This window comes from Triturus cristatus, chromosome 8 (assembly GCF_964204655.1).
Source record: "Triturus cristatus chromosome 8, aTriCri1.1, whole genome shotgun sequence".
In the NCBI taxonomy this organism is placed as follows: Eukaryota; Metazoa; Chordata; class Amphibia; order Caudata; family Salamandridae; genus Triturus; species Triturus cristatus.
In genome coordinates, this window is record NC_140591.1 from 1,519,803,332 (window position 1) to 1,519,828,199 (window position 24,868).

At 44.5% G+C, this 24,868-nt stretch overlaps 1 protein-coding gene across 1 annotated transcript in view; it reads left to right on the forward strand.

Moving 5' to 3' along the window:
• The window catches only part of CHRDL2 (chordin like 2), a 672,596-nt gene that overhangs the window by 233,107 nt on the left and 414,621 nt on the right, over positions 1 to 24,868 (forward strand). The window contains exon 3 of the mRNA XM_085623361.1: positions 13,099 to 13,192. Within this exon, the coding sequence (XP_085479487.1) occupies positions 13,099 to 13,192 (94 nt within the window). The remainder of the gene's footprint in view (positions 1 to 13,098; positions 13,193 to 24,868) is intronic.

Sequence of the window (24,868 nt, forward strand, 5' to 3'; positions counted from 1 at the left end):
GCCGAGGCCTACATCAACTCCATTCTGACAAGATTCCTAGAAAACAACAACACGCTCGACTCTTCTCAGAATGGTTTCTGCCCGGGTCGCAGAATGGAGACTGCCCTCCTAGCTGTAACCGAACATCTGAGGGATGCCTTAGATGCCGGACATACATCGGCACTGATACTATTAGATCTTAGTGCCACGTTTGACACAGTATACCATCAGATTCTGTTGCAACGTCTGGAGGAGGCTGGCATTGGGGGTCCTGCCCTGGGCTGGTTTGCCTCTTTTCTATCCAAAAGAACCTTCCAGGTGTCGGCCCCTTTCACCTCCCTGACACACACTATTAAACAAGGGGTTTCACAGGGCTCAGCGTTGAGCCCAACTCTATTCAACTTATATGTCCAACCTCTAGCAGCGGTTTCCAGGAGTAGAGGACTAATGGTGATATCATATGCTGATGATATCCAGCTGGTAGTGACACTCTCTGACGACTCCTCGCAGTATGCAGAAAAGTTCAGGAGTGATGTAACAGCCATTGCAGAGTGCATGACTGCCGACTGCCTCCAGCTAAATGCGAGCAAATCAGAGATTTTGCTAGTGGGGCGAGACACTGAGCTGTGGAGTGAGAGCTGGTTGCCTTTGACTTTGGGCTGCGCACCCGCCCCTCATCAGGTGGTCAAAGACCTGGGAGTATGGGTTGATACGGCCCTTAACTTCCAGTTCCAAACTAAAAAAGTAGCTGGACTCCTGCTTGGGCTCAAACCGCTGCTGGGTTTCTTTGATCCCACAGTTCGGCTAGTCATCATCCAGGCCTCCATTCTATAAAGGCTGAACTACGCCCGTTCACTTTACCTGTGGGCTAATAAGGTTGAAATCCTACATTTGCAAAAGGCTTAAAATGCGGCTGCCAGAACCCTACTTGGCCTCCCAAGAACATGCCCCACGACCAACGCCATCTGCAGACTACATTGGTTGCCGGTGGCAAAACGCATTGAGTTTAAGTCTCTCTGCATTGCCCATAAAATCATGAATCTATCTCCCCTAGATATCCTGGCGAACCTGCTCTCACCCTACATACCCACTCGCCAACTTCGATCCATGGGCCAGCCTCTGGCGGTTGTTCATCGGGTGAGGAAATAGCGAGCAGGAGGACGCTCTTTCCGCGTCCTGGCTGCTAAACTCTGGAACTCTCTTCCGGTCCACATCCGTAGCATTAACAACCACATTGCATTTCGCAAAGCCATTAAAACTCATCTTTTCCCTATGCTATAGGCCCTGCTGTCCTCTTTCAGTATCCTCTCAACTTCTGCTACAGTTAGCTCTGGGACTTTCCTTTGCTGGTGCAGCTGTGCGCTCTACAAAACTTGTAACATAACACATTTTTCTAGAAAACATTGCACCCCCCCCCCCTAAAGTGGCACCAGTCGCACTGTCCTAGAGCCGGCCCTGCCCTCAATATCAATGCCAACCGTTAGAAAGGGGGTGTCAAGAGCAGGAAAGGGAAGCAGGGTAGTCTTCTGCTTCCCCCTGTCTTCCTAATGGCCTGGCAGGTGGGACACATCTGATTTTGTTTTCATCTGGGGCCAATAAAAGTGCGTGACTAGCCTTTCTAAGGTCCTGGGCTTCCCCAGATGTCGACCAGGGGTATATCATAAGCCAGTCCAGGAGGGAGGCCCTGTATCACTGGGGGACCAATAACACATGGGCAGCCACGGCCCATATAGGACGTGCCACTGGATGGTGACGTGGGGAGGGGCAGGGTCAGGGCGGGGTGTTGTACAATGTGGCATACGGACGATTTCAGGTAAGTAACGGAAAAAAAAACATTTCGTTGCACGCGCTGCATCGCATTTGGCGATGCAGCGCGCGCAACAAAATTCATTTTATTAATTTATTTTGTTACTTACCTGAAATCGTCCGTATGCCACATTTTATAACCCCCCCACCCTGCCCCTCCCCCACCCCACATCACCGCCCGGTGGCACGCCCTATACGGGCCGTGGCTGCACATGGGTTGCCCCAGCCTCAGAAACTTTATGCACACTATGCAGGGAATCATCATCCCAGTAGATGAGGTGATCACCAGAGGTGTCTCTATTTGTCTGGGCTTTCGCCTAGTGCAGAACTCCCTCAACAGTGGGGTACTCCTTCTGCGCTTGACAGAATTCCGCCCAGGAAGGGCCTCCTTCAGCTTGCCAATAGGCCAGTTCAGGTAGGTCTCCCAGGACAGCTATGTCTTCCCCTGAAGATTCCAGATCACCCCTTCAGGTTTTGCTTCCACCTGGACTGTGGGCAGGGACATCTTAAGGATTTTGGGGGCCCTGGGCCAAACGTATTTTGGAGGCCCCTGTAGGGAACAGGTTTGAATTTATGATTCAATTTCAGCTCTTTCATGCTGTCTCTGGCAAGGTCACTGACAGGCACAACCGACCGGATTCTAAATGTGTTTACATCTACTATTTAGGGATAGTGATGTGTGTTTTCAATATTGTAACGCAGCAGCAGTTCACTAATATTACTGCAAATAATCTCTGTGACCCCCTCCCATTTATCAAATGTGAGGTCCTGTTTTGATCTAAAAGAGAATTATTGTTTGGATGTTGCATGAAACATAAACACATTTCTCTGCAAAAATGTTTGTAATAGCCCCTCAAATATCACCCACAATAAAAATATCTTAAAGGAAAAACAATATTTAAAACACTCTGTTTAAGAATTATTAAAGGTTATCAGGTCAAGACTCTCTGCAGCACAGAGCTGGCTCTATCAGGGGGCCCCTGAAAGGCTGGGACCCTGGGCCGGAGCCTACTTTGCTCATGTCTTAAAACGTCTCTGACTGTGGGAATCTCTGGGGTGGGTTTCTCACGCTCATTGCTCCTCTATTTCTTGGCATGTACATGGGCCATTGTTCCAGGCTCAAGGGCCTTGGGGTTTTCCTCTCGGGAGACCATGGAACGTGTGGTCAGGCACATCCATTCAGGCACCCCTAACATATCCAAGTGTGTCCAGAGCTCCGCCTCCTTCTGGATCGAGTACTCCACATCATTACCCAATAGACAATCCACTGGTATATGACCCCCACATTCAAAAGGAACCAGAGCCACTGGGTAGTGACTCTTGTGGTTGTCAGCAGTCACTACCTGATGGACTAGATTGGGAAGTACCTGCTCTAAGGACACCAGATGACACCTGACAGTAGTCATACTGGCTTCTATGTCTCTCAGAGCCTCCACCCTCTGCCCATTAGTGTCTGACCATAAAAGCCTACCTAACAACAAGAATAATAAATGATGATAATTATGAAATGCCATCGACAGCAATGTGCATTGTGTAAATTTTAATGTACAACACCCTTAATCCTGTTGTACTCAACTGTAGCTCGAAATGGCTGAGTTGGCATAACATTATTCTACTGACTACAAGTCTTACATACTGTCACCTCAATGTTGCTGGGTAGGGTCGTAAAGACAATGTTCTTTATCTTGCATAGGTCACTGTATATGTAACCCTATGAATTTGAAGAAGCTAATGGAAGGTTTGAATTAACGGCACATAGAATGGTCAATTGTGCTTTGAAGTGACTGTTTTGCAAATATTGTACTTTTAGCTGTTTTTTAAATGTGTCTTGGTTTTAAATAACTGAAACAATAAAAACAATTCACTTACTCCCTGATTTTCCCCCCTAGTTTCTCCCTTGATCTATGCTCAGACCTGTGTGTTAAGCAATCCACCCTAACTCCCATTTTGTTTTAGCAAACCAGATTACCTCCATCCCCCCTTAGCAACAGAGATATTATGCATCAGAGACTGAACAGAGGATGCTCTGAGACAGCAGTAATCTACTGTTAGTTGTTTAAGTTGGGTTTTTTAGGGACCGTACACTTGTTTTTTGGCTAGGAGGGTGAGTAAAGTTTTGGACAAACAGTATTGTTAGAGGGCAAAGTTTGTTAGGCCCTTACCTGCATAACTCTAGAGTGTAGATTGAGCCTGTCTGTCTCCTAGGAGATTCTGAATTAAGGAGCAGCTTCCAGCCCCATGGCCAGCAGCCTAAGCTTGCTGATTGGCTCCCTAGCTCCCACACAATCCGGTGCCCAGGCCCCTTAAGGGTTTGTTGGGTGAACCCCAAAACATTCACCTCCATTTTATGAGCTGCAGTTTCCCTGTGCCCGAAATTGCAGGGAACCAAGGGCCAGAAGGTGGTAATAAGGCAGACTTGTGCTGTCTCTTTCCTGAAATTTAAAAAGTGATTTTCCCCTAACCGTGATTTGAAGTTTTTACCTGCCCATGATTGCATAATTTTCACCTGTTTTGTTTAGAAATTTGAAACTTTTACTTGCCCGTGACTGTTTAATTTTACCTGCTGAATTGTGGGCTTTGCAGTCCAAGATCTGTTTTATTTTCAATTTGCCAATGACTACCTGATTTTCCCTCCTAATTTCTCCCTTGATCAGCGCTCAAACCTGTGTGTTAGGCAATCCAGCCCCAGCTCACATTGTGTCTTAGCAAGTGAGTAAAACCAGATTAACCCCATCCCCCCTTAGCAACAGAGATATTATACATCAGAGACTGAACAGAGGGTTCTCTGAGACAGCAGTAATCTACTGTTATTTGTTTAAGCTGAATATTTTAGGGATTTTACACTTAGTTCATCGCTAGGAAAGTGAGCAAAAATTTGGACTAACACTACTGTTAGAGAGCAAAGTTTGTTAGGCGCTTACCTGCAGAACTCCAAAGTGTAGATTGAGCCTGTCTGACTCCTATGAGATTCTGAATTGAGGAGCAGCTTCCATCCCCCTCGCCAGCAAACATTGCCTGAGGTCGCAGGTAATTTATATTGGCTGCTAGTGGATGCTACATGTGTGCACTGATTGGTAGTTGTATCTGGTGTTTCTGTTGGATTAGGGTTAGTGTTCTCATTGGTTGAGTATTTGAGGGTGGTGATTGGTTCCTGGGTCAGTGATTCTATTGATGTAGGGCTTAGGGTCAGTGATCTGATTGGTGTAGAAGTTTAGGGATTCAGATTGGTTCCTGGGGCTGGGCTTTCTATTGGACATAGGCTTTAGGGTTTCCTGTATGAGTGGCTGCTGGGACCAGGGTTGGGACTAGGGTTGTTAACTTTCTTTCCATTGGACGTAGGGCTTAGGGTTTCTTGCATGATTGACTGCTAGGACTAGGGTTTGGACTAGTGCTGGGGTTAGCCTTTCCATTGGACGTAGGGCTTAGGGTTTCATGTCTGATTGGATGCTGAGCCTAGGGCTGTGAATGGCTGTAAGAGGCTGGTGTCCTATTGGTTCTATGGCCTAGGGCTAGTGTAGTGATTTGTTAGGGTTAGGGCTAGTGTTCCCATTGTCCAAAGGGGGTCACCTGATTAATAGGGCTATTTAAGGCCAGGGCTCAGAGCGTCTCGGCTTGGGCGTCTCAGCTAAGGGCGGAGAGGACAAGGGCAATTGCCTGTTTTAGCCTGTTCGAAACTGGTCGGAACTAGGTCCAAGAAATGCTGCCCAATCATATACTCCAGCACTCACCCTACCCCATCCAAAAGCAGAGTAACACACTCACAGACATGTACTCTACTCATTTAGTACAAACTAACCTTCTGACTCTTCCCATCCACCTACTTTTTACTCATCTCAAGCTTCCTCCTGCTGCTATGAGCTCCAAACAAAAGATAACAACAAAAAGAATCTAAATCCTTCCCTCTTCTATATCTCCACTATCCTTTTCAATCCAAATAAAAGACTAACATGTCCACCACTCAAACTAATTTCATATTTCGCTATATTAATTCACTACTAATCCTTTATGGGTCCCAGAGTAGTGTGCTTCTCGTCGAAAACGCGCTTTAACACCTCATCAGGGGTAGCAATCGCTATATAAATGCAAACCTTTTCCCTCTTCAATCTCTCCACTATAGTTTTCAATCCAAATAACAAATCCACCACTCATATTACTTTCATATTTCACTATACTAATTCACCACTAAACCTTTATGGGTTCCGTAGTAGCGTGCAACTTGCCGAAAAAGCGCTTCAACACCTCATCAGGGGTAGCAAGCACTATATATATACAAACCTTTTCCGTCTTCTATCCCTCCACTAAATTTTTAAACCCAAATAACAGACTAACATATCCACCACTCAAATTGCTTTGATATTTCACTATACTTATTCACCACTAATCCTTTATGTGCTGCGGAGTAGCGTGCTACTCACCTTAAAAGCTCTTCGGTGCCTCGTCAGTGGTAGAAAGAGCTATATAAATGCAATTACAATACAATTACACTACAATACTCTGCCCATGGATTGTAACCCTCTGCATGGACCTCTTAGTATTAATATTCACGTGAGCCTTGGGTACCATCTTTCTGTATCCCAAGGACACTACGGTGACCTCTGCACTATCCTGCGTACTAACTGTGACAATCCTCTCCCCGAGCGCTACACTAGCCATTCTCGAGGGCTGCCCACCAGTGGTAAGGCCGCTGCCTTTTCAGGCAGTTGGGGGTGTCCCTTTGAGTGTGCCTGTACCTGTAACACTCAAAGCACTTAGGTGTGACGGGACGTGAGGGCTTCTTCTCATGGAACCCTCCCTTCTTCTGGCCAGTTTTAGACTGACATCCTTCCCCTGGAAACTCTTTTGGAGGCGTTTTTCTCTCCCCTCTTTCTTCTGTGGGGGACCCTGTTCACCCTTTGGGTGATCTCTCCAAGATAACTTTTGTGGACCCTAGTCCTGAGCCAGTGGTCCGCCTCCCTAGCAAGCTCACTGGAACCAATGAGCTCGCTATCCACGAGGTTTTGGCGCATCTCTGAAAAATAATTGCTGAACATATGATGTTTGGCAACTACATTGTACAGTCCCTTGTAATCATTCACATCATTGCCCGTCACCCAGCCATCCAGTGCTTCGCAAAAGTAATCCAGATAATCCAGCCAGTACTGTTGAGGCAACTTCTGGCTGTCCCAAAACCATTGCCTATACTTTTCTATTGTAAGACTGTATTTACGGGTAAGAGTGTTCTTCATGATTGGATACCTCTTTCCTGTCATCTTTCTCTAGGGCTAACAGTGCATCCCTCCCTACACTGAGAATGTGCCGCCACAGATTGGCTCCCCGATCCTCCACATGGACTCTGTGTGTATACAGGGCAACCTCGAAGGCCTCAAGCCCCTTATTTATGTTGTCCCCCACAACAAAGTTAGGCACCAGACCCTTGGTGATGTAGACCCTCCTGCCTCTTTTCTACACTGCAGTTTCACTGCCACCATTGTTGCTGGACCTGGTGATTTTTTTAGCTTTGATATCTAGTTCCCTAAGACTCCGTTTATGAGCGAACAAGATCTTTTTCCTACTTCCAAGGCTCTATCAGCCTTCTTTTTCTATGTCAGCTTCTCCTCTAGGGCCAGTTTCCTTTCCTCTAAGGCCCTTCTAGCGGCAGGCTCATTTTTGGCTGCTTCCCTCTTGGCAGCAGACTCCTCCTTGTCTGCCTCCAATTTTAATTTGACTAGCTGCAGCTGGAAATCTCTCTCAGCCCTTCTGGCCGGGCCTCATGGACAGTCGACGCTATAGTGCGGCGATCTTGTCGGGTGTCCCAGACAGTCTTTGCTGGAGCTTTGTGTTGGCATCACCGAGGGCTGTTTATGCTGTAACGTGAAGGGCAGATCTCACGTTGCAGGTCCTTACTGGTGTTTGCTGTGGCGTGAAGAGTCACGCTCACTGGGGCTTCGTTTTGGCGTTCGGCACAGGTGGCAAGATCTTGGTGTGAGCGGGCCTATTCACGGTTGAGATGAGCCCAAAACTTGTAGATTTGTTCCTTTCTTTTAGGAGGAGCTCAACTGATACCTCAACAAGGGCCCAGGACCTGGAAGGCACCTCTTGGGGATCAGGAACTCACTTCAGCAGAAGCCATCAGGGCTCAGGTAGGTCTAGTGCATCAGGGCAGGTGGGAAGTTGCAAGGAGAACTCTGGCGCTTGTTCTGTCCTTGTAGTTTGGGACAGGAGGTCAGTCAGCTGACCCTTTAAGTAATTTCAGCCTGGGACAAAGGGTGCAGGTCCAGTCTTCCTTCTCAGACATCAGGGCAGACCTCAAGCAGCTGGGTAGTCCTCTGGCAGCAGGGCAGTCCTTCTTCTGTAGTATCCACAGATCCAAATGTGGATTGAACAGTGGGTGCGCTTTTTAAACCTGGTGCCCACTTTGAAATGGAAGAACCTTTTGGAGTCTTACTCTAACATGTTTCTGGAATTTCCTGCCTCCCTGTTGCGATCCCAGTCTGTCTGCAGGCACAATAGGCTAGTGGGAAGCCCTTTGTGTGCGCTGAGACAGTGTCTCTGAAGTACAAGTGTGACAAGTGACAGCTCTGTCCCCCTCATCAAGTCAGGATAGCCCACCCTGCCAACACGCAGACCCTCTATTGTGTGGCTGTCTGGGAGGAATACGCAAAGACCAACTGCCAACTACACCTAGTCATGTGACCCAGGAACAGGCTGAAGGCACCAAATGGTTAGTACAAGAAAAGGCCAACTTTCTAAAAGTGGAAGTTTCAGAATTGAGACTTAAAACCTGACTTTACCATTAAATACGATTTTAAATTACAATTTCTCAAACACCTAACATGACATTCTAACCTGCTCCCAACCAAAAGGTATCACTTATTAAATGTAGTAAGGTAACCCAGTGTTATACTATTGGAGAGGTAGGCTTGGCAATACTAGGAAATGTAACACTTAAAAGTACAATGTCCAACTTTTTAAATACAACACACCCTACCCTCTAAGCTGTTTAGAACCAATCCCAGGGGTGACATATGTATTAAAGAGGAAGGTTTAGGTCGAAATGGCATTTAAACACTGCACATACAAGCAGCAATTGCAGGTGTGAGACACACTTGAAAAGGCTACTTAAGAGAGTGGCACAATAAGTGCTGCAGGCTGACTAGGAACATTTAATTTACAGGCCCTGGATACCACTTTACAAGGGACCTACAAGTAAATTAAATTTGCTAATTGGGTGTATGCCAATTTTACCATGTTTAAAGGAGAGAGCACAGACAGTTTGGCACTGGTTAGCAGTGATAAAGTGCACATAGTCCTAAAGCCAACAAAACAAATCCAGAAAAATAGGAAGGGTAAAGGCAAACCGTTTGAGGCATTACCACCCGAGGGTGTCAGGTGCAACAATTACTTTTTCGTAAATTGTAGCTAAGTCAGGGACCTTTTTCATAAATTGTAACAACAGTGATTTTAATTAAGCCACACAAATCAATGACTATTGTTGGTCTAAATAGGTATTACATTTATTTTTTAAGAGAAGTGTTTTACATTAATAAAACAGAAAGAGGAAATGCTGATACACAACAAATACCTCAGCCTTTATCGTTTCATGATGACATTAAGTAATAACTTATATTTCAAAACTAAAGATACACCTTTGGCACTTTTATCATGTTTGTAAATGTTTTGGTAGATGAGCAGATGACCTCCAAATACAAGATCACATTTCCCACAGAATCTAACCTATAGCAATAAAAATTCCAATATTTGCAAAATATAAGTGGCCCCTTCATTTTACATGTGATACTAGCTGCATAATTAATTAAAAATGTACATGCGTGTTCTATTGAGTGCAAATATTGTATTTGACTCCCCTGTACTGCTATGTTATGTCATGTAATTAATGCCAGAGATAATTTAAATGCTTAGATTCTTGGTATACTTTTCTAAAAGGTGTAAGGCAGCATAGACTTGATCAGCATTGTTTGTGCTTAATCTGATGGGTTCTACAATACTTTTCTTTAGATTTTTATTTGGAAAATGTAATTTTCCAATAATTCTAACTCTGTATCATCTAATCTTTTTTCCTTCTTGGTTTGAAAATCTAGTTTGAATTCAGTTATATAATTTGACATACAGAGTGGGATTGACAAATATAAAACACAAAAGGCTGGTAATGGGCCAATCCTTCCACCAGTACTTCAGGGGAGTAGCAGTGGAAATAGCATTAAGCCTGGCCAAAGTCAGTATTTTAGTCTATTTCTCGGGGTTGAGGGATTCACTGGCCTCTTCTCAATGGCTCCACTTCAAAGAGCATTCCACACTAAGGTGCACCCCCTTTTTTATTTTTACAACATATTTTATTGATTTTGCAAGCTATATACCGGGACGTAACCCGAAGGATACAATTTGACAAATATATGTAATTCTGTATACATTTAAACATAACTTATGGAAAATGTCTATACATAACAATAATAACATTGCACAGTTCCTTTCAGATAAGGTGCACCTTTTTAGCAATTTTATTTAAAAGTTTTAGGTGCTGAGGAAATAATGTTTCACATGTAATTACAACATAATCAGCACTGACGCTCGTTGATACTTGGTGCCTAACACACATGGATGTTAGCATGCGAGGAGTGGATGCTCACAATAATTACACAGCATAATTATATTAAATATCTGGTATCTCGGTTGTTTGTGTCCTCGTCAGAAGAAGTAACTCCCCCAGATCAGCTCTTCTCAGCATGTATTATTAGCATAATGAAGGGAAAACAAGATAGGGATTATGGTATATCGGGATAAAGGAGAAGGAAGGTAGGTAGTATATATTCTGTGTGGGTTGTATTGCAGTCTTGGGGGAACTAAAGAATAGAGTCTGGACCACATAGAGAAGGCGTGGAAGAAAATGCATCTTTATGCTTGTGATCTTGCCTGCCTTTGTACAAGGTGTGTAAGAGGGTGGTACATCACAACGGTACAGGTCCTTGGTCGAGGCAGTAAGATTGATATCTGTACAATGTATACAGGCTGCAGACCGACTGAAACCATTGTCTGAAGTGTGTTGGGACTGTCTGTGGGGCCCGCAACATCTAAGCTCTATGATTTGGAGGAATTCACTATGAACCCTGATATTTGTGCAAAGGATGGTCTGAAGGAACGACTGTAAGAGAACAATCTGGATAGATCAAAAAGTACAGATTATCGTCTGCAAATCGTACTAATGTCCATTCCTAGTCTGAATACTGACGAGGTCTGTGTTAGTAGTTATTTTTTGTATCAGTGGCGCCATCGTTAGGGCAACACTGCCTCGTACCCCTAGTCAGGAGAATCTGTCCTGGGACATTACTATGCGCCTTTATCATATCTGAGGGAGATTTTAAGATAGCCTAAATATACATCTTATTCAGCCAAGGTCAAATGTATTCAGCATCTTGGAAAGATACCTCCAGTCAACTATAGGGAGCACCTTCTCCGCATCAAGTGAGAGACAGGAGTTTGAGGTTGAGGACTTCACTCATTGGAGGCTCCAGCTTCAAAGCATTAGCAGCAGCAGTGGTTTCAAGGAATAACATGAACTTTGTGTTTTGCATTTGATTCTCTCCATTGATATTCTCAGTGTCTGCGTGAAGTTGTATTACTTGACTTTGTGAAATGTAAGGAAAAAAAAAGCAAGACCTAAGACATATTTTGAACTACATGAGGGAAAACAAAGAGCACAGAAGAAATTAAGAAATGGGGGATAAGATTAGAAAAAAGAGAAACAATGAAAAAGGTGAAAAGTGAAGAAGAGAAAACTGAAAATTAAGATCAGAGGGTAATGACATGAATAAAAGAACCAAACATGATAATCTAAAAGAAATTTTAAAAAAAGAATAAAACACAAAAATAGGAAGGCAAGACACAGAAGAATGCAATGAAGCATGAAAGGGTAAGGTTATATGAAAAAAGAGAAAGGTAGAAAAGGAAAAAGACAAATGTGAATGTAAGAACAAAATGGAAAAAAGATGAATATGTATTACATTTATAATTATCAAAGTGAAATATGAAAGAAGCAAACGTGGCAAAATAGTGGGAAAAGAAAATTTAATAGGGTTGCACAATATAGGGAAAGAATTGAGTAGGGTGTATTTTATGTCTTCTATACTTTTATGATTTACTGTGTTTAAATCTAATAAAGTATTTTCTTCTTTTGACTAGGGTGGTATAAAATTAGATATGCAAAAGAAGGACGAGGGCGTAATAGAAAAGTAAGAATTAATGTTCGATGGGAAAGAAAAAGAATGTAGGGTACCAAATGGAGGTTAAAGAAATAAATGGATTGGCATTATAGAATGATAGTTAGAAGGGAGGAACAGTACCCTAGATGAAGTAAAAGAAAAACGTTGGTGGTATAAAAGAATTGAAAGAAGAAAGAAGGAAATTAGCATAATGAAAGGAAAACATATAGGGCCAGATGCATCAAAGGGTTTTACCCATTCTGTGTCTATGGGAAAATGTGTTGATGCATATGGCCCATAGGGATTATGGTATAACGGGGTAAAGGAGAAGGAAGGTAGGTAATGTATAAGAGCGCAAATTAGAAGGGAAGGTGCGCCATGTTGGAGGTAAAAGCAGAAGGAGGAAAGGTAACATATTGTAAACACGCCAGAAGGAGGGTGATGTAAGAGAGGAAGAATGGAGGAAGGTAGTATAATAGAGCCGAAAGTTGAGGAAGGGAGAGTGGTAATGGAGGGCGAAGATTAAGTAAGTAGGGTGACTTTATGAAGACGAAAGAAAATGGTTGGGTGGCATGATAGAGGGGGGAGAGGAAAGAAGGGGCATGGCATAGGAGAGGAAAGCGAAAGGTTGAGAGTTACATAGTAGAGAGGAAAACATGTTGAGAAGTGTAGCATAATAGAGGGTAGATTTTAAAGAAGGTGATGAGAACAATACATGGGAAATAAAGAGTGAAGGAAAGAGTTGAGGGTTGCATAGTAGAGGGAACACATGGTGGTAGGACAGAGGGGGAGATGCAAGGCCGGATGGTATGCTGGCAACATAAAGGGGAACAATGAAGAAGGAAGGGTAGAATAACAGAGAATAAAGAAGTAGAAAAAGGGAACTTGGCATAATAAGGGAAGAAGAAGTGAGAGGCTGGCATAAGGCAGGAAAAGATAAAGTATGGAGGGCGGTAACAGAAGAGGAGAGGAGTGACAAGAAAATGTGCTGTAGAGAAAGAAAGGATGACAGAGGGTGAAGAAAACTAGAAAAGCTTTCTTGTAGAGAGCGAGGGGGGAGACAGAAAGACGTGAAAGGCAATGCAGACAAACTATAACATGTTTCATTTTTCTCAAACAGACCACAAACGTGAGCTGCTACAGGATTAAGTGCCCAGCTGTTCACTGCCTGAATACCGTCACTGACCCCCATCAGTGCTGCCCAAGGTGTGTGGGTAAGTTGCATTCCTGACTGACATCCCTGGCCATCTCTGTCACGTGTTCTCACTTCACTGCAGGGTCGGAAGAGCTGTGACCCCGGGCGGTACCCTGATGCTAGCAGAGCGTGTCCAAGCACTTAACTCTGCCACGCCAATCAGCAGCAGCTAGGTGTTTGTGTCAGGGCTAAGAGCAGCCGTCTCGCTGCTGCAGAGCTGTCATCACGCCCTTGTTCCCCACTTCCGCTACAATCAGCGCCACTTGGCGAGCTTCCCGGTAACACGAGCTCCCCTCCTTCGCAAAACAATCCTCGGGGTGTTTGGTGCTAGCTGTCAGCATGCAGGAGCCGCCATACTGGTGTGTTGAGAAAGAAACGAGACTACTGGGCCCTGAGTGACGGCTCAGCTTCATTGCAGCCAGCCCGTGATCTTGAGCAAGATTGGGACTCTCTCTGTGTCACAGGGGCCGATTCACCAGAGACGTTTTAATGCATGGGCCAAGTGGGCTCTGGCCCCAGGCCCCAGCCTTTCAGGGGGCCCCCTGGCAGTCATCTCCATTCTCCAGACTTTTGCCCTCATGACCTTGCAAATTTCTTAAACAGATTGTTTTAAATACTGTTTTCCTTTACTTTATTTTTTATGTAGCTGGTGTGTGAGAGTCTAGTACAGCCATTTTGCAGAGAAATGTTGTGTTTATGTTTCATGCAATATACATAAAAAAAAGTTTATTTTATATCAAACAAGGCCTAACATATAAGAAATGGGAGGGCATCACAGGGATTATTTGCAGTAATATTGGTGAGCTGCTGGTGTGGTACAATATTTAAAACACAGATAACTATCCCTGAATATTGGCTGTAAACACATTTAGGGCCTTATTTATGAGAAGTGATGTATCGCTGTGTGAAAACAGGGATGCGTCAATTCTTAGTGCGCCCTCCTTGCGACATGATGGATGCATCATAGTTACTGTATGACGCATCATGTCGCAAGGAGTTACAGATACGTCAGTATTTCTGACGTATCTGTAAGCGCAACAGTGATGCATTGCTGGGGTGTGTTTGAAAATAGATACAAATCCAGCGATGTGTCTTTTCACATGGGACAGCCCCACGTGAAAGAGAATGCATCAGTCTTACACCTGCCGTGAGGCAGGGGTAAGATATTGACGCAATGGGGTCCAAGAAGCGGCGCACTGAGTTCTCATAGATTTCAATGCGCCACTTCTGCAAGGCTTCTTGCGGGGTAACACCCACCCTGCATACATTATACCTGGCGCAGGTATAATGCGGTGCAGGGGTTTACAAAGTGACGCATCTGCCTAGATGCGTTACTTTGTAAATAGTGTGCAACATGCACATTTTTTACGCTGCCGGTGCGTCACAAAAAGTGACAGTAGGAGTAAAACATTCATGAAAGACCCATCAGTTATTAAAAAGCCAGGTTTTTAAGTTCTTCCTGAAAGAGAGTAGGTCTGTGGTTAGTCTCAGAAACTCAGGGAGTCTTTTCCACAATTTTGCACCTAGAAAGGCGAGGAATCTGCCTCCAGTGCAGGCATGGCATATTTTAGGCACGATGGCCAGGTTGGCATTGGAAGATCTTAGGGGTCTAGATGTTGTGTAGCGATTAGCGCGCTTATTTAGTTAGCTGGCTCTTAAGCCATGGAAAGCTTTAAAGAAGATGGTCATCGCTATGAAGTCGATCTGTTCTTTATGCGGAGCCAGTGTAGAGACTTAAGAATAGGGGTCATACTAGATCTGGGTTTAGGTCTCAGGATGGCTCTGGCTGCCGCATTTTGTACCACTTGTAGGCGCTGGATTATGGATTTGGGAAGACCGAGGTACAAGCTGATGACATAGTCAAGCTTTGATGTAATCAGAGCCTGCTCCACAATCTTTCTACTCTCATGCGGTAACAGTGGCAGGAATTTTGTTGGCATCCGGAGCATGCCAAAGCAAGCGCAAGTTTTTGACTTTCTCCTTTCTGCGGGCGGGGGTGGCTGATCTTTTTGTCACCAAGAGCGTTTCTGGATTACCAAAGAAAACAACTTCAGTTTTGTCAGGATTGCACTTCAGCTGATTGATCTTAAGCCAGTTAAAAACCTTTGTGAGGAAAGTCCTAATCATTGCCCGTCAAAGTTGGTTCCTTTTTCACATGTAAAACTCAGCTGAGTGTCATCAGCACAGGAAACTATTTTGACGCCCTCTTCCTCTACCAGAAACTCAAGGGGGGATAGATATATATTAAAAAGGGTAGGACTGAGAATGGAGCCCTGAGAGACACCTACATTCATGGCCGGAACCGGGGATAAGAAAGGGGGGAGCCAGATGTCCTGAGATCTATTTGCCAAGAAGGATGACATCCATGTTAAGGCGGTCCCCCAGGCCGATGCTAGCAAGTCTCTCCAGGAGCCTCTCATGTGGGACTGTATTGAAGGCCGCCGACAGATCGAGCAGTATCAGAACAGCCTTGCCTCCCTGGTCCAGCTTACCCTTGAGAAATTCAGTCACTTCCAGCAAAGCGGACTCCGTACTGTAAATAGCCCTAAAACCGGATTGGGACTCAGGAAGGAGCTTCCCATCTTCAATGTGTTTTTGGAGGGCCTTGTTTACATGCTGCTCTAATACTTTGGAGAGAGCAGGAAGAAGGGAGATTGGCCTGTAGTTGTCAGGGTCCGTCAGTTTGGCGTTAGCCTTTTTTATCAGTATAAGAATCTTAGCATTCTTCCATAATTTCAGCATGTTCCCTGAGGAGAGGGAAGCATTAAAGAGCTGGTTTACCATGGGGTTCATGGTGGGAGCTAATAGGTTCAGGATATTCGCTGGACATGGGTCGATAGGAGAGCCAGACTTAATGCTTTGGAGAAGGGTCAGTGATTCTTCAAGCTGAAACTCAGGGAAAGCTAGTAAAGATGGAGGATCCAAGAGGTGAAATTTGTTATTAGAACTAAGGTAGAAGGTCAGTTCTTCCTCTGAGATGTTAGTGAATGCTTGTTTGATCACGAGAGAGCTTTTTGTGGAAGAATTGAGCTATTTGCTTAGACCATTCTTCTGTGCATGGCCCTTCCTTTGTCCCGGCTTTCGGGGCGGTAAAGGATTTAACTATGCTAAAGATTTCCTTACTCTTATTTTGGGCATTTTCTATCTTGGTTTGAAAGAAGTTTTTCTTGGCTGCCTTCACGAGAATGTAATGAGCTTTTAAGGTGTCTTTATACACCTTCCTGTCCTAAGGTGCATAGGATTTACGCCATTTCCGTTCCATTCTTCTACAATTGTTTTTGCTACATCTAAGGGAACCGTAAAACTATGGAGCTGGTGGGGCCCACCTCTTTGAGGAGTGGGAAACCACCGATACCGCTGCACCGATGTTGGTTCGGAGCCATGAATCTATTGAGAGGGCGTCCGAGTCGGGGCAGCCAGACAGCTCCGGTGAGGAATAACTGAGGGCGTCTGCTAACATTGGGATGGATATTTTATGGAATGTCCTGTAATTAGGGACCCTCTGCCCTGCGTTAGCCCGAGGGGCAGTGGCAGAGTTGGGAATGATGGATTTTAATAGGTGGTGGTCAGACCAGGTAATGAGAAGAAGTAAGCTTACTGATCTGTCAAAGTTGTGAAAAATGTGGTCGAGGATATGGACCTTCTCATGGGTGGCTGAAGAAATACATGGAAACATGTTGCAGGCCTGCAGCGTCTCCAATAAGGGAAATTGTTTGAGGGTCTTTTCTATTATCCATATGTATATTGAGATCTCCCACAACAAGGCAGTTGTTGTATTTTAAGGCCAGGGAGGTGGTGGATGTATTAAGCGTAGTAATAAAATTTCCAATTGCACTGGGAGGTCTGTAAATCAGAAAACCAGCTATGCTATGATGGGGGGATAAGGTTGAGCGGAAGCCTAAGGACTCTGCACCCTCAATGTTTTCCATCGGGATGGGAGAGCAGTCTAGTTTTTTATTGTAAATTATGGGGACACCGCCCCCCTTCCCACTCGGTCGTTCCCTCCTAAGGATTTTATAACCCGTAGGGATGGCGGAGGTGATAGTAGGGTTGGTGGCTTCAGACAGCCAGGTCTCAGTGAGAAATAAGAGATAAGGCTGTTCATCTAAAAGTAGGTCATAAATGTGTGGTTCATGCATTTGCATGGAGCGACAATTTAAAAGTGTGGCCTTTAAGTCCTCTGTTTTCTTATTGTTTTTACACTTATTGTTGCGTGGGAGGATCTTGGGTACACGTTTCCTTGGCTGGAGGAGACCAGTTGCACTTATTACGTTGAAAGTCTACCTCCAAGCTCGGATCAGCCGCTGTACACTGACATAATGGTAGCCGCCTAAGGCTAAGCGGTTTTTCCCTAATGTAATATAGTGGAAGAAACTCACTGGGGGGGAACTGGGCAGCATGGCTGGCGCCGGACGCCTCCAGGATGCTGACGGGCGTCTGTGTGCATCGGGAAAATTTAGGCTAATGCCTATGATGCAAACTGGATCGCTAATGCAGCTGAGGAAGCGGAAACTGTGACGGCGGAAGTGAGGGGCCCAATAGTAGCCCCAGCCCTCCGCTCAATCGGTGTATCAGCCGCGGCGGACAAGGACTGGAGGAAAAGCGAGATGCGAATCGGAGCAGCTAAGGAGGTGTAGGCAAGCAGAATCAAGTAAAGTGCAAGTGCGCATAGGTAGGAGAAATTGTTAAAAAGCACAGAGTAATTCAGCCACATATATACAAGTTAAAAAGTATTCAAAACCTAGTAGCAGGGCAGGGAACACTAAATCCTACCGCTGTCAGCTGCGCGCATCTGTTTACATCGGGGAAAATATAGCCTAATGCCCATGATGCAAACTAGATCGCTAACGCAGCTGAGGAAGCGGAAACTGCGTGGGAAACAGGGGCTCAATTTGTATCATAAATTCAAAGCTGTTCTGCACAGGGGCCCCCAAAATATGTTTGGCCCAGGGCCCCCAAAATCCTTAAGATGTCTCTGCGATTCACAGAAGTAATCTGAGATAAAATCCTAAACTTATAACTTTTGGTATTCACAGAAGGCATTTAGTAGTAGTAAAGTTAGGAGTCCTAACTTTACTAATACTAAATGCCTTCTGAGAATATCAAAAGTTATAAGTTTAGGATTTTATCTCAGATTAGTTCTGTGAATCGGCCCCATCGTGCTTTAAATGGGCAGGCATTATCAGGTACTCAGGCGCATACTTACAAGGGCCACAGGACCGTCACTTTTAACGATGTTTCCAGTGGCGCAATGCGCTGCTCCATATTTACAAAGTGGCATTAAGCCACTTTTTGGGGCTTAACGGCTACCCTTTGAAAGGGGCGTGCAAAGGGTGTTGCTGTGGGTGTTCCACTGCACACCCATTGCTTTTTGATGCTGCCCCTGATTTACAAGGAGGTGTAAATCTGTGGCAGTTCGAAAAAAGGAACTCCATGCAAGAGCAGGCCTTAGAGTGGCAAAAGGAGGAGAAATGCTTTTACTTCTCCTCGTTTTTGCTTTTTCTATATGTGCTGCAGAAAGAGCAAACCACCATTAATGATTGTTCATGTGCAGGAAGGGACCCCTTAAACAATTATTAAATAATGACTTTTTGCTACTACTATGTGTGCTGCATAATGCGGCACACATAGAAGTAACAAATCGCCAATTATGTATTGTTTATGTGCAGGAAAGAACTCCTTCCCGCACATAAACAATAAATTGCTGCAACACAGGCACCCTTGCACTATGGTGCAAGGGTACCTGGTTTGGTGCTAGGCAGCTAAATTTAGCGCTAGCACAAGGGAAAAAACAGGACTGTGCCGTATTGTAGTATTTCCAGCACATCTCTGCATTTTGAAAATGTCGGAACGCAGTGCTGACAAATTTGGCGCAGCTCCGCACTCCGACATTTTCTAGTAAATATCCCCCTCAGGATCTGTACTTCTTTAATTTGAAACGCATAGTATCAGCACTTCTCAGCATTACTCCAGAGCTTTTAATGGGAGAGTACAGGCACTCCTTGTTGCAAACAGGTTCGCTGGAACAAGGTGTACCTGCACGTCTATATTTCCATTCCCAACACTGAGTGGCACCCCTAGTAGGAAGGAGATAAAAGAGACTACAATGCTTTAAATAAAGTATGAGGAACAAGAGTAGTGGCAAAGCAGGGGTAAGCATAGGCCCAGGTGTGCAGTGTTATAAGTTCAGTTTACTATCTGTTAGGTGGGACACTTCTGATAGGACTAACCAGTGAAAAGACGCACAGCTCTTTGATCAACCTTATTTTTTTATAATTATGGTTGTTTTTAGGTCTGGTGTTAGTCAAGACCTTTCAGACCTTTTCCATTCTAGTAAAAAAATACAATTATTTATAGATATATCTATATTCACACAAAAAAATTATGTTTAGAGAGACGTTATAGATAGGTTCAGATTTTACACTCACAAAACTATAGAAATGCAACAGTTATAGTTATACTTCTCTTAAGAAACCCTAATTCGTACCCTAAGGTAACTATAACTCTCGCCCTCGCCATTCACAGTTTTTTCATCACTAATTTTATTTTAAATGTTGCAGTTATGGTATGAATGATGTCATACAAGATGTCATTATTCATGTAATATGTGGGGTAAGTAGCCGTGCATGGCGAGGGAGCAAGTTATTGTTACCTTAGGGAACGAGTTATATTTTCTTGATATAAGTATAACTATAACTGTTGAATTTCTATGATTTGTGCGTGTAAAATCTGAACCTAACGATAACGTCCCTCTGACCTTTGATTCTTTTAGTGAATTTCTAAGTTTTTTAAAATACTATCTCCTAACTATAACAACATCCCTATAAGCTTTGGTTGTTTCAGTGAATTTCTAGGGGTTTTTAAACGTTAAGTAATATTTAATTACCTTATGTTAAACCAACCCGCGCCGTGCATGGCCTTTGGCCGTCCGCGGCGGGTGTTGGCCACAGGGCTTGCAGCCAACCCCCCGTAGACACCCAAACAGGCGCCGCGCAAGGTCTTTGGCCATGCACCGCCGAGGTTGGCCGCTGGGCCTGGCCTGTTGCCAGGCTGTGCGTCCAACTTCCCGTAGGCACAGCCTTTGGCCTTGTGCGGCGTGGTTGGCTACAAGGCCTGGCCTCTAGCTAGGTCTTTGGCCAATCTCCTGTACACACCCTACCCCATGCTATGCACAGGGCCTGGCTGCAGCCACCTAACCCTGCTATGGGTGTGTAAATGCCTGTTTGAGTCTGTGAGTGGGTATGTGAGTGTCTGTGTGGATCTGTGAGTGTGTGCGTGTGTGATTGTCTGTGTGGTTCTGTGAGTGGGTGTGTGAGTGGCACTATGGGTCTGTGAGTGGGTGTGTGAGTTATTGTGTGGGTTTGAGTCGGTATGCCAGTTACTGTGTTGATCCGTGAGTGGGTGTGTGATTGCTTGAATTGGTCTGTGAGAGGGTGTGTGAGTGTCTGTGTTTGTCTAGGAGTGGGTGTGTGAGTGTCTGTGAGTGGGTGTGTGAGTGTCTGTGTGTGTATGTGAGAGGGTGTGTGAGTGTCTGTGGGTGGGGGTGTGAGCGTCTGTGGGTCTGTGAGTAGGTGTGTGAGTGTCTGTGTGGCTCTGTGAGTGGGTGTGTCAGTTCCTGTGTATGTCTGTGCATGGATGTGTGATTGTGTAGGTCTATGACTGGGTGTGTGAGTGGCACTATGGGTCTGTGAGTGGGTGTGTGAGTGTCTGTGAGTGGGTGTGTGAGTACCTGTGTGTGTCTCTGAGCAGGTGTGTGAGATAGTGTGGGTCTGTGAGTGGGTGTTTCAGTCCCTGTGTGCATCTGTGAGTAGATGTGTGAGTGCCTGTGTGAGTCTGTGAGTGTGTGGGTCTGTGAGTGTGATTCACGCTATGGGTCTGGGAGTGGATGTGTGAGTGTCTATGTGGGTCTGTGAGTGTTGTGTGAGTGTCTGTGTGGGTATGTGAGTGGGTTTGTGAGTGTGGGTCTGTGAGTGGGTGTGCGAGTGCCTGTGTGGGTCTGTTAGTGAGTGTGCAAGTTCTTGTGTGGGTCTGTGTGTGGATGTGTGAGTTGCTGTGTGGATGAATGGTTGTGTGTGTCTGTCAGTGGCCATGTGAGTGTGTGAATGGCTGTATGGGTTTGTGAGGGGGTGAGTGAGTGGATTTGTGGGTGAGTGTGTGGGTATATGAGTGTGTGAGTAGGTTTGTGAGTGCCTGTGTGGGTCTGTGGGAAAGTTATTTTTTTAAATTGCAGCAAGATTTGCAGATCTGTTGTGGCTTCTCACGAGGGTCCTCACTGTGCTCCACGAATCCCCACATGTGGGAAAAAATGTTAAAGGCAATTTCTTGTGACCCCACTAACACACACAAGGAGTCAGGGTACAAAGGGGTCAGGGTACCTGTACCCTGACCCCTTCAATCACTGTGTACTTACATTTTGAGACCCCGGGACTGTACCACAATATATTTCCTTCTAGTCTGGTTGTGGCCAGCCAGTCATGGCTTTGCTGTTGGCGCGAGGATTTGCGAACCACCATAGCTGATCCGTGATATCTATATTTCTTTTCACTTTAATAACTTTAAAACCAATGAACGGATTTACACCAAATCACAAATAGGTCTCTTTCTGGACCAAGAGCTAGCTTTCTGCCAAATTTGGTGTAATTCCATCTTCAGTTTCAGGCTGTAGTAGTGTCTGAAATCACTTTGGGAAATTGCATGTGGAAAATGCGCTTTGGTACCCCCCTTTTTCTTGGCTCTGGCTTGACGGATCACCCCAGAACTTTCAACATAGCAGCTAAACTCAGGTGCATGCTAGTTTTGAAACTTTCTTGAAGATTCGTCACACGGCGCCAAAGTTATTGGCAAAACAAAAATTCTTTCCCTATGGAACCTAGGTTCTAACTATAACTACCTATTGCCGACCGCCAGCAACTATATATGTATATATGTGTGTGTGTATGTATATGTGTGTGTGTATATATATATATATCTGTGTGTTTGTTTGCTTTTTACTGGGACTGTGAATTACGTATACATATTCGATGAAAGAAACAAAGGTTAAAGCTTAATTATAGTTAGGAAAACTTTTTTTCCCTATACAAACCATGTTTAAACTACACAAACTTTAAAAATTATAAAGTTATAGTTATAACTTCCATTTACAATTCATACACGTCCTGTGGTCGTCTGCTGAATCCCCCCAACCTGGCCCCACTGCTCTTACCTGCACAGGCAGCGGCTATTGCTGAGTAAGGTGACAAGACTGTGTTCGGTGGAGCATGACATATTAATTTGAAGGTGGGTTCTAAATTATAAATTGAAGTTATAATTACAACCTTACAAAGTTTACTGTGTGTGAATTGTAAGAACACATAAGGTATTTGTAACTATAAATTATCCTTACGCTTTGTTTTGTTCATAGTATATAATAAAATTATTATTAATAAAAATGTGTTTCAGATCACAGTGTGGAGTGTCATTGATTGGAGTGTCGTTAAGTGGAGTGTAGTATAGTACAGTGAAGGAAAGTGTTGTAGAGTCTATTTTTTTTTTGTCTTCATTTGCCACCAATCTCGCTTCGAATACACACTCAAGCAGTCCGTACCCACAATCAGCAAGCGGAGAGGAGTAGACAGCTAAGGATTGGGAAGGTCCGCCTACCGGCATCTAGACTTACTTATGTATATGCAAAAACACCAACTGAGATAACTCTATTTACGAGCCACAGGAGCTAGATGGCTTTTGTCTTAAGAGTTCCAGCATAATACTGTGAGTCTCCGGCCTAGCCCATAGAGTATTTAGGCAGCCTAATCATAGGACCCGATAAAGAAAAAGAAAGAAAAAACTATACAATCAACTCCGGGTCCCATCTTGCTTTCAGTAAGTTCCAAAATGTTCTCTTCTTTTTGCTGCCTGTTCTCAATAGATCTAACTTGGAAGTCGTCAGAACAGAAGATTGCCAGTCAAAAAAGGAGGGAGGGATAGAATCTATCCATTTTATGCATATTTGTCTCCTAGCTAGGAGCATGGCATAAAAAAGTAACGATCTTGCAGGGCCTTTGACGTTATCCTGCAAGCCAAAAATGATCAAGGGCAAGTCAATAATAACAGGGCTTCCTATTGTGTCTGACAAAAAGTTCCCAATGCTATCCCAAAAAGAAGTCGAAGCTGGACACTCTTTAAACATGTGAATGTCGGAAGCCGAGGCCAGTCCACATTTCTTACAGCATACAGACGACTCTTTGTTGATTTTGGAAATCCTCACTGGGGTAAAATACGCCCTGTGAATGGTGAAAAGGTGGTTCCTTTTTAACCATGCCGGTTTTACAATGTCATATAAAAGATTACACAAACACTTCCACAATGTGTCACAGTCTTCCCCACAATTCCTTGGCAAGTTTAAAGTCACCATCCACTTCCTCCAGGATTGCCGGATACCAAAAGGAAACTTCCTTCCTCCCTCGGGGTCTAGTCACAAGATTATATTCCAGATCATTGCCTCCCCCTAATAAGCTTCCATGAGTTGTTTGTAAGTGCGACTGAACCCACCTGGCCAACTGAAGGTATTTAAATTTAGAAAGGCCAGCCCCATCCCTTACCCTAAGTTGTTCCCATGTCACTAGGGTACCGTCTGAAATCAGAGCCCGCAAACTGCCAGACCGGCTTCCCTCAGAGGAGCCGCCAAACGGTCTCTCAGACACTCTGGACCACCGGGAGAATCCCATAAGGGCGCCATGCTAGAAAAGTATCCAAGAGCGACCGACTTCCTCAAAGCTGCCCATGTTTTACCCAGGGCCTGCAAAACCTTGAGCCTAACTTTTAAAAAAAACGTAACATCCCCAAATTTAAACAAATAACCCTCCACCGGTAAATGTGCCCCCTGAAGCATAGCTAAAAACATCCCTCCTGCTCCAGTATTGACTGGCATTTTCAATAACATACGTGCATGGGAGAGTTGGAAGGCCCAAGCATAAAGCTGAATATCTGGCAGGGCAAGGCCTCCCTTCTCCCTCCTGCGTCTTAGCTTTTTCCAGGCTATCCTCGAGAATTTGTATCCCCAGACAAAGGAGTTGATATCCCTCTGAATTTTGTCAATTTGTAGTTTTTCAAAGTGAAGAGGAATACAGTTAAAAAAAAGGTAATTTTCGTGAGTATTGACATTTTAACCAAGTTGGCTCTGCTAATGATGGAGAGGGGGAGCGAAGCCCAGGTTTTCATTAGCTTCACGCATTCTCTCGCCACCATAGTCAAATTAGTTTCAGCCATCTTAGCTATGTCTTGCACAATGTTTACCCCCAAATATCTCATTCTGGGGCTTATCTGGTGTTGATATTGATTTGCCGCCTGGTTCCAAACCATTATCTCAGTCTTAGCAGCATTAATTTCATAACCCGAGACTAGTCCAAACACCTGGGCTTGGCTGATGACAGCTGGAAATGCCATATCTAAATCAGCAGTAAAAATTAAAATATCATCGGCATAGAGGGCTACCTTCCTCTCCCACTCCCCATACTTGAAAGGCTGAATGTTGGAATCCTCTCTAAGCCGTTGAGCAAATGGCTCAATATATAAATCAAAAAGGAGAGGGGAGAGTGGGCAGCTCTGCCTGGTACCCCTAGATATATTAAAGGGCTCCGTGATACTGCCATTTACCAAATGTCTAGCTGAAGGTCTCCTATAGATAGATTGTATTGTATGACGAAACTTCTCACCAAGA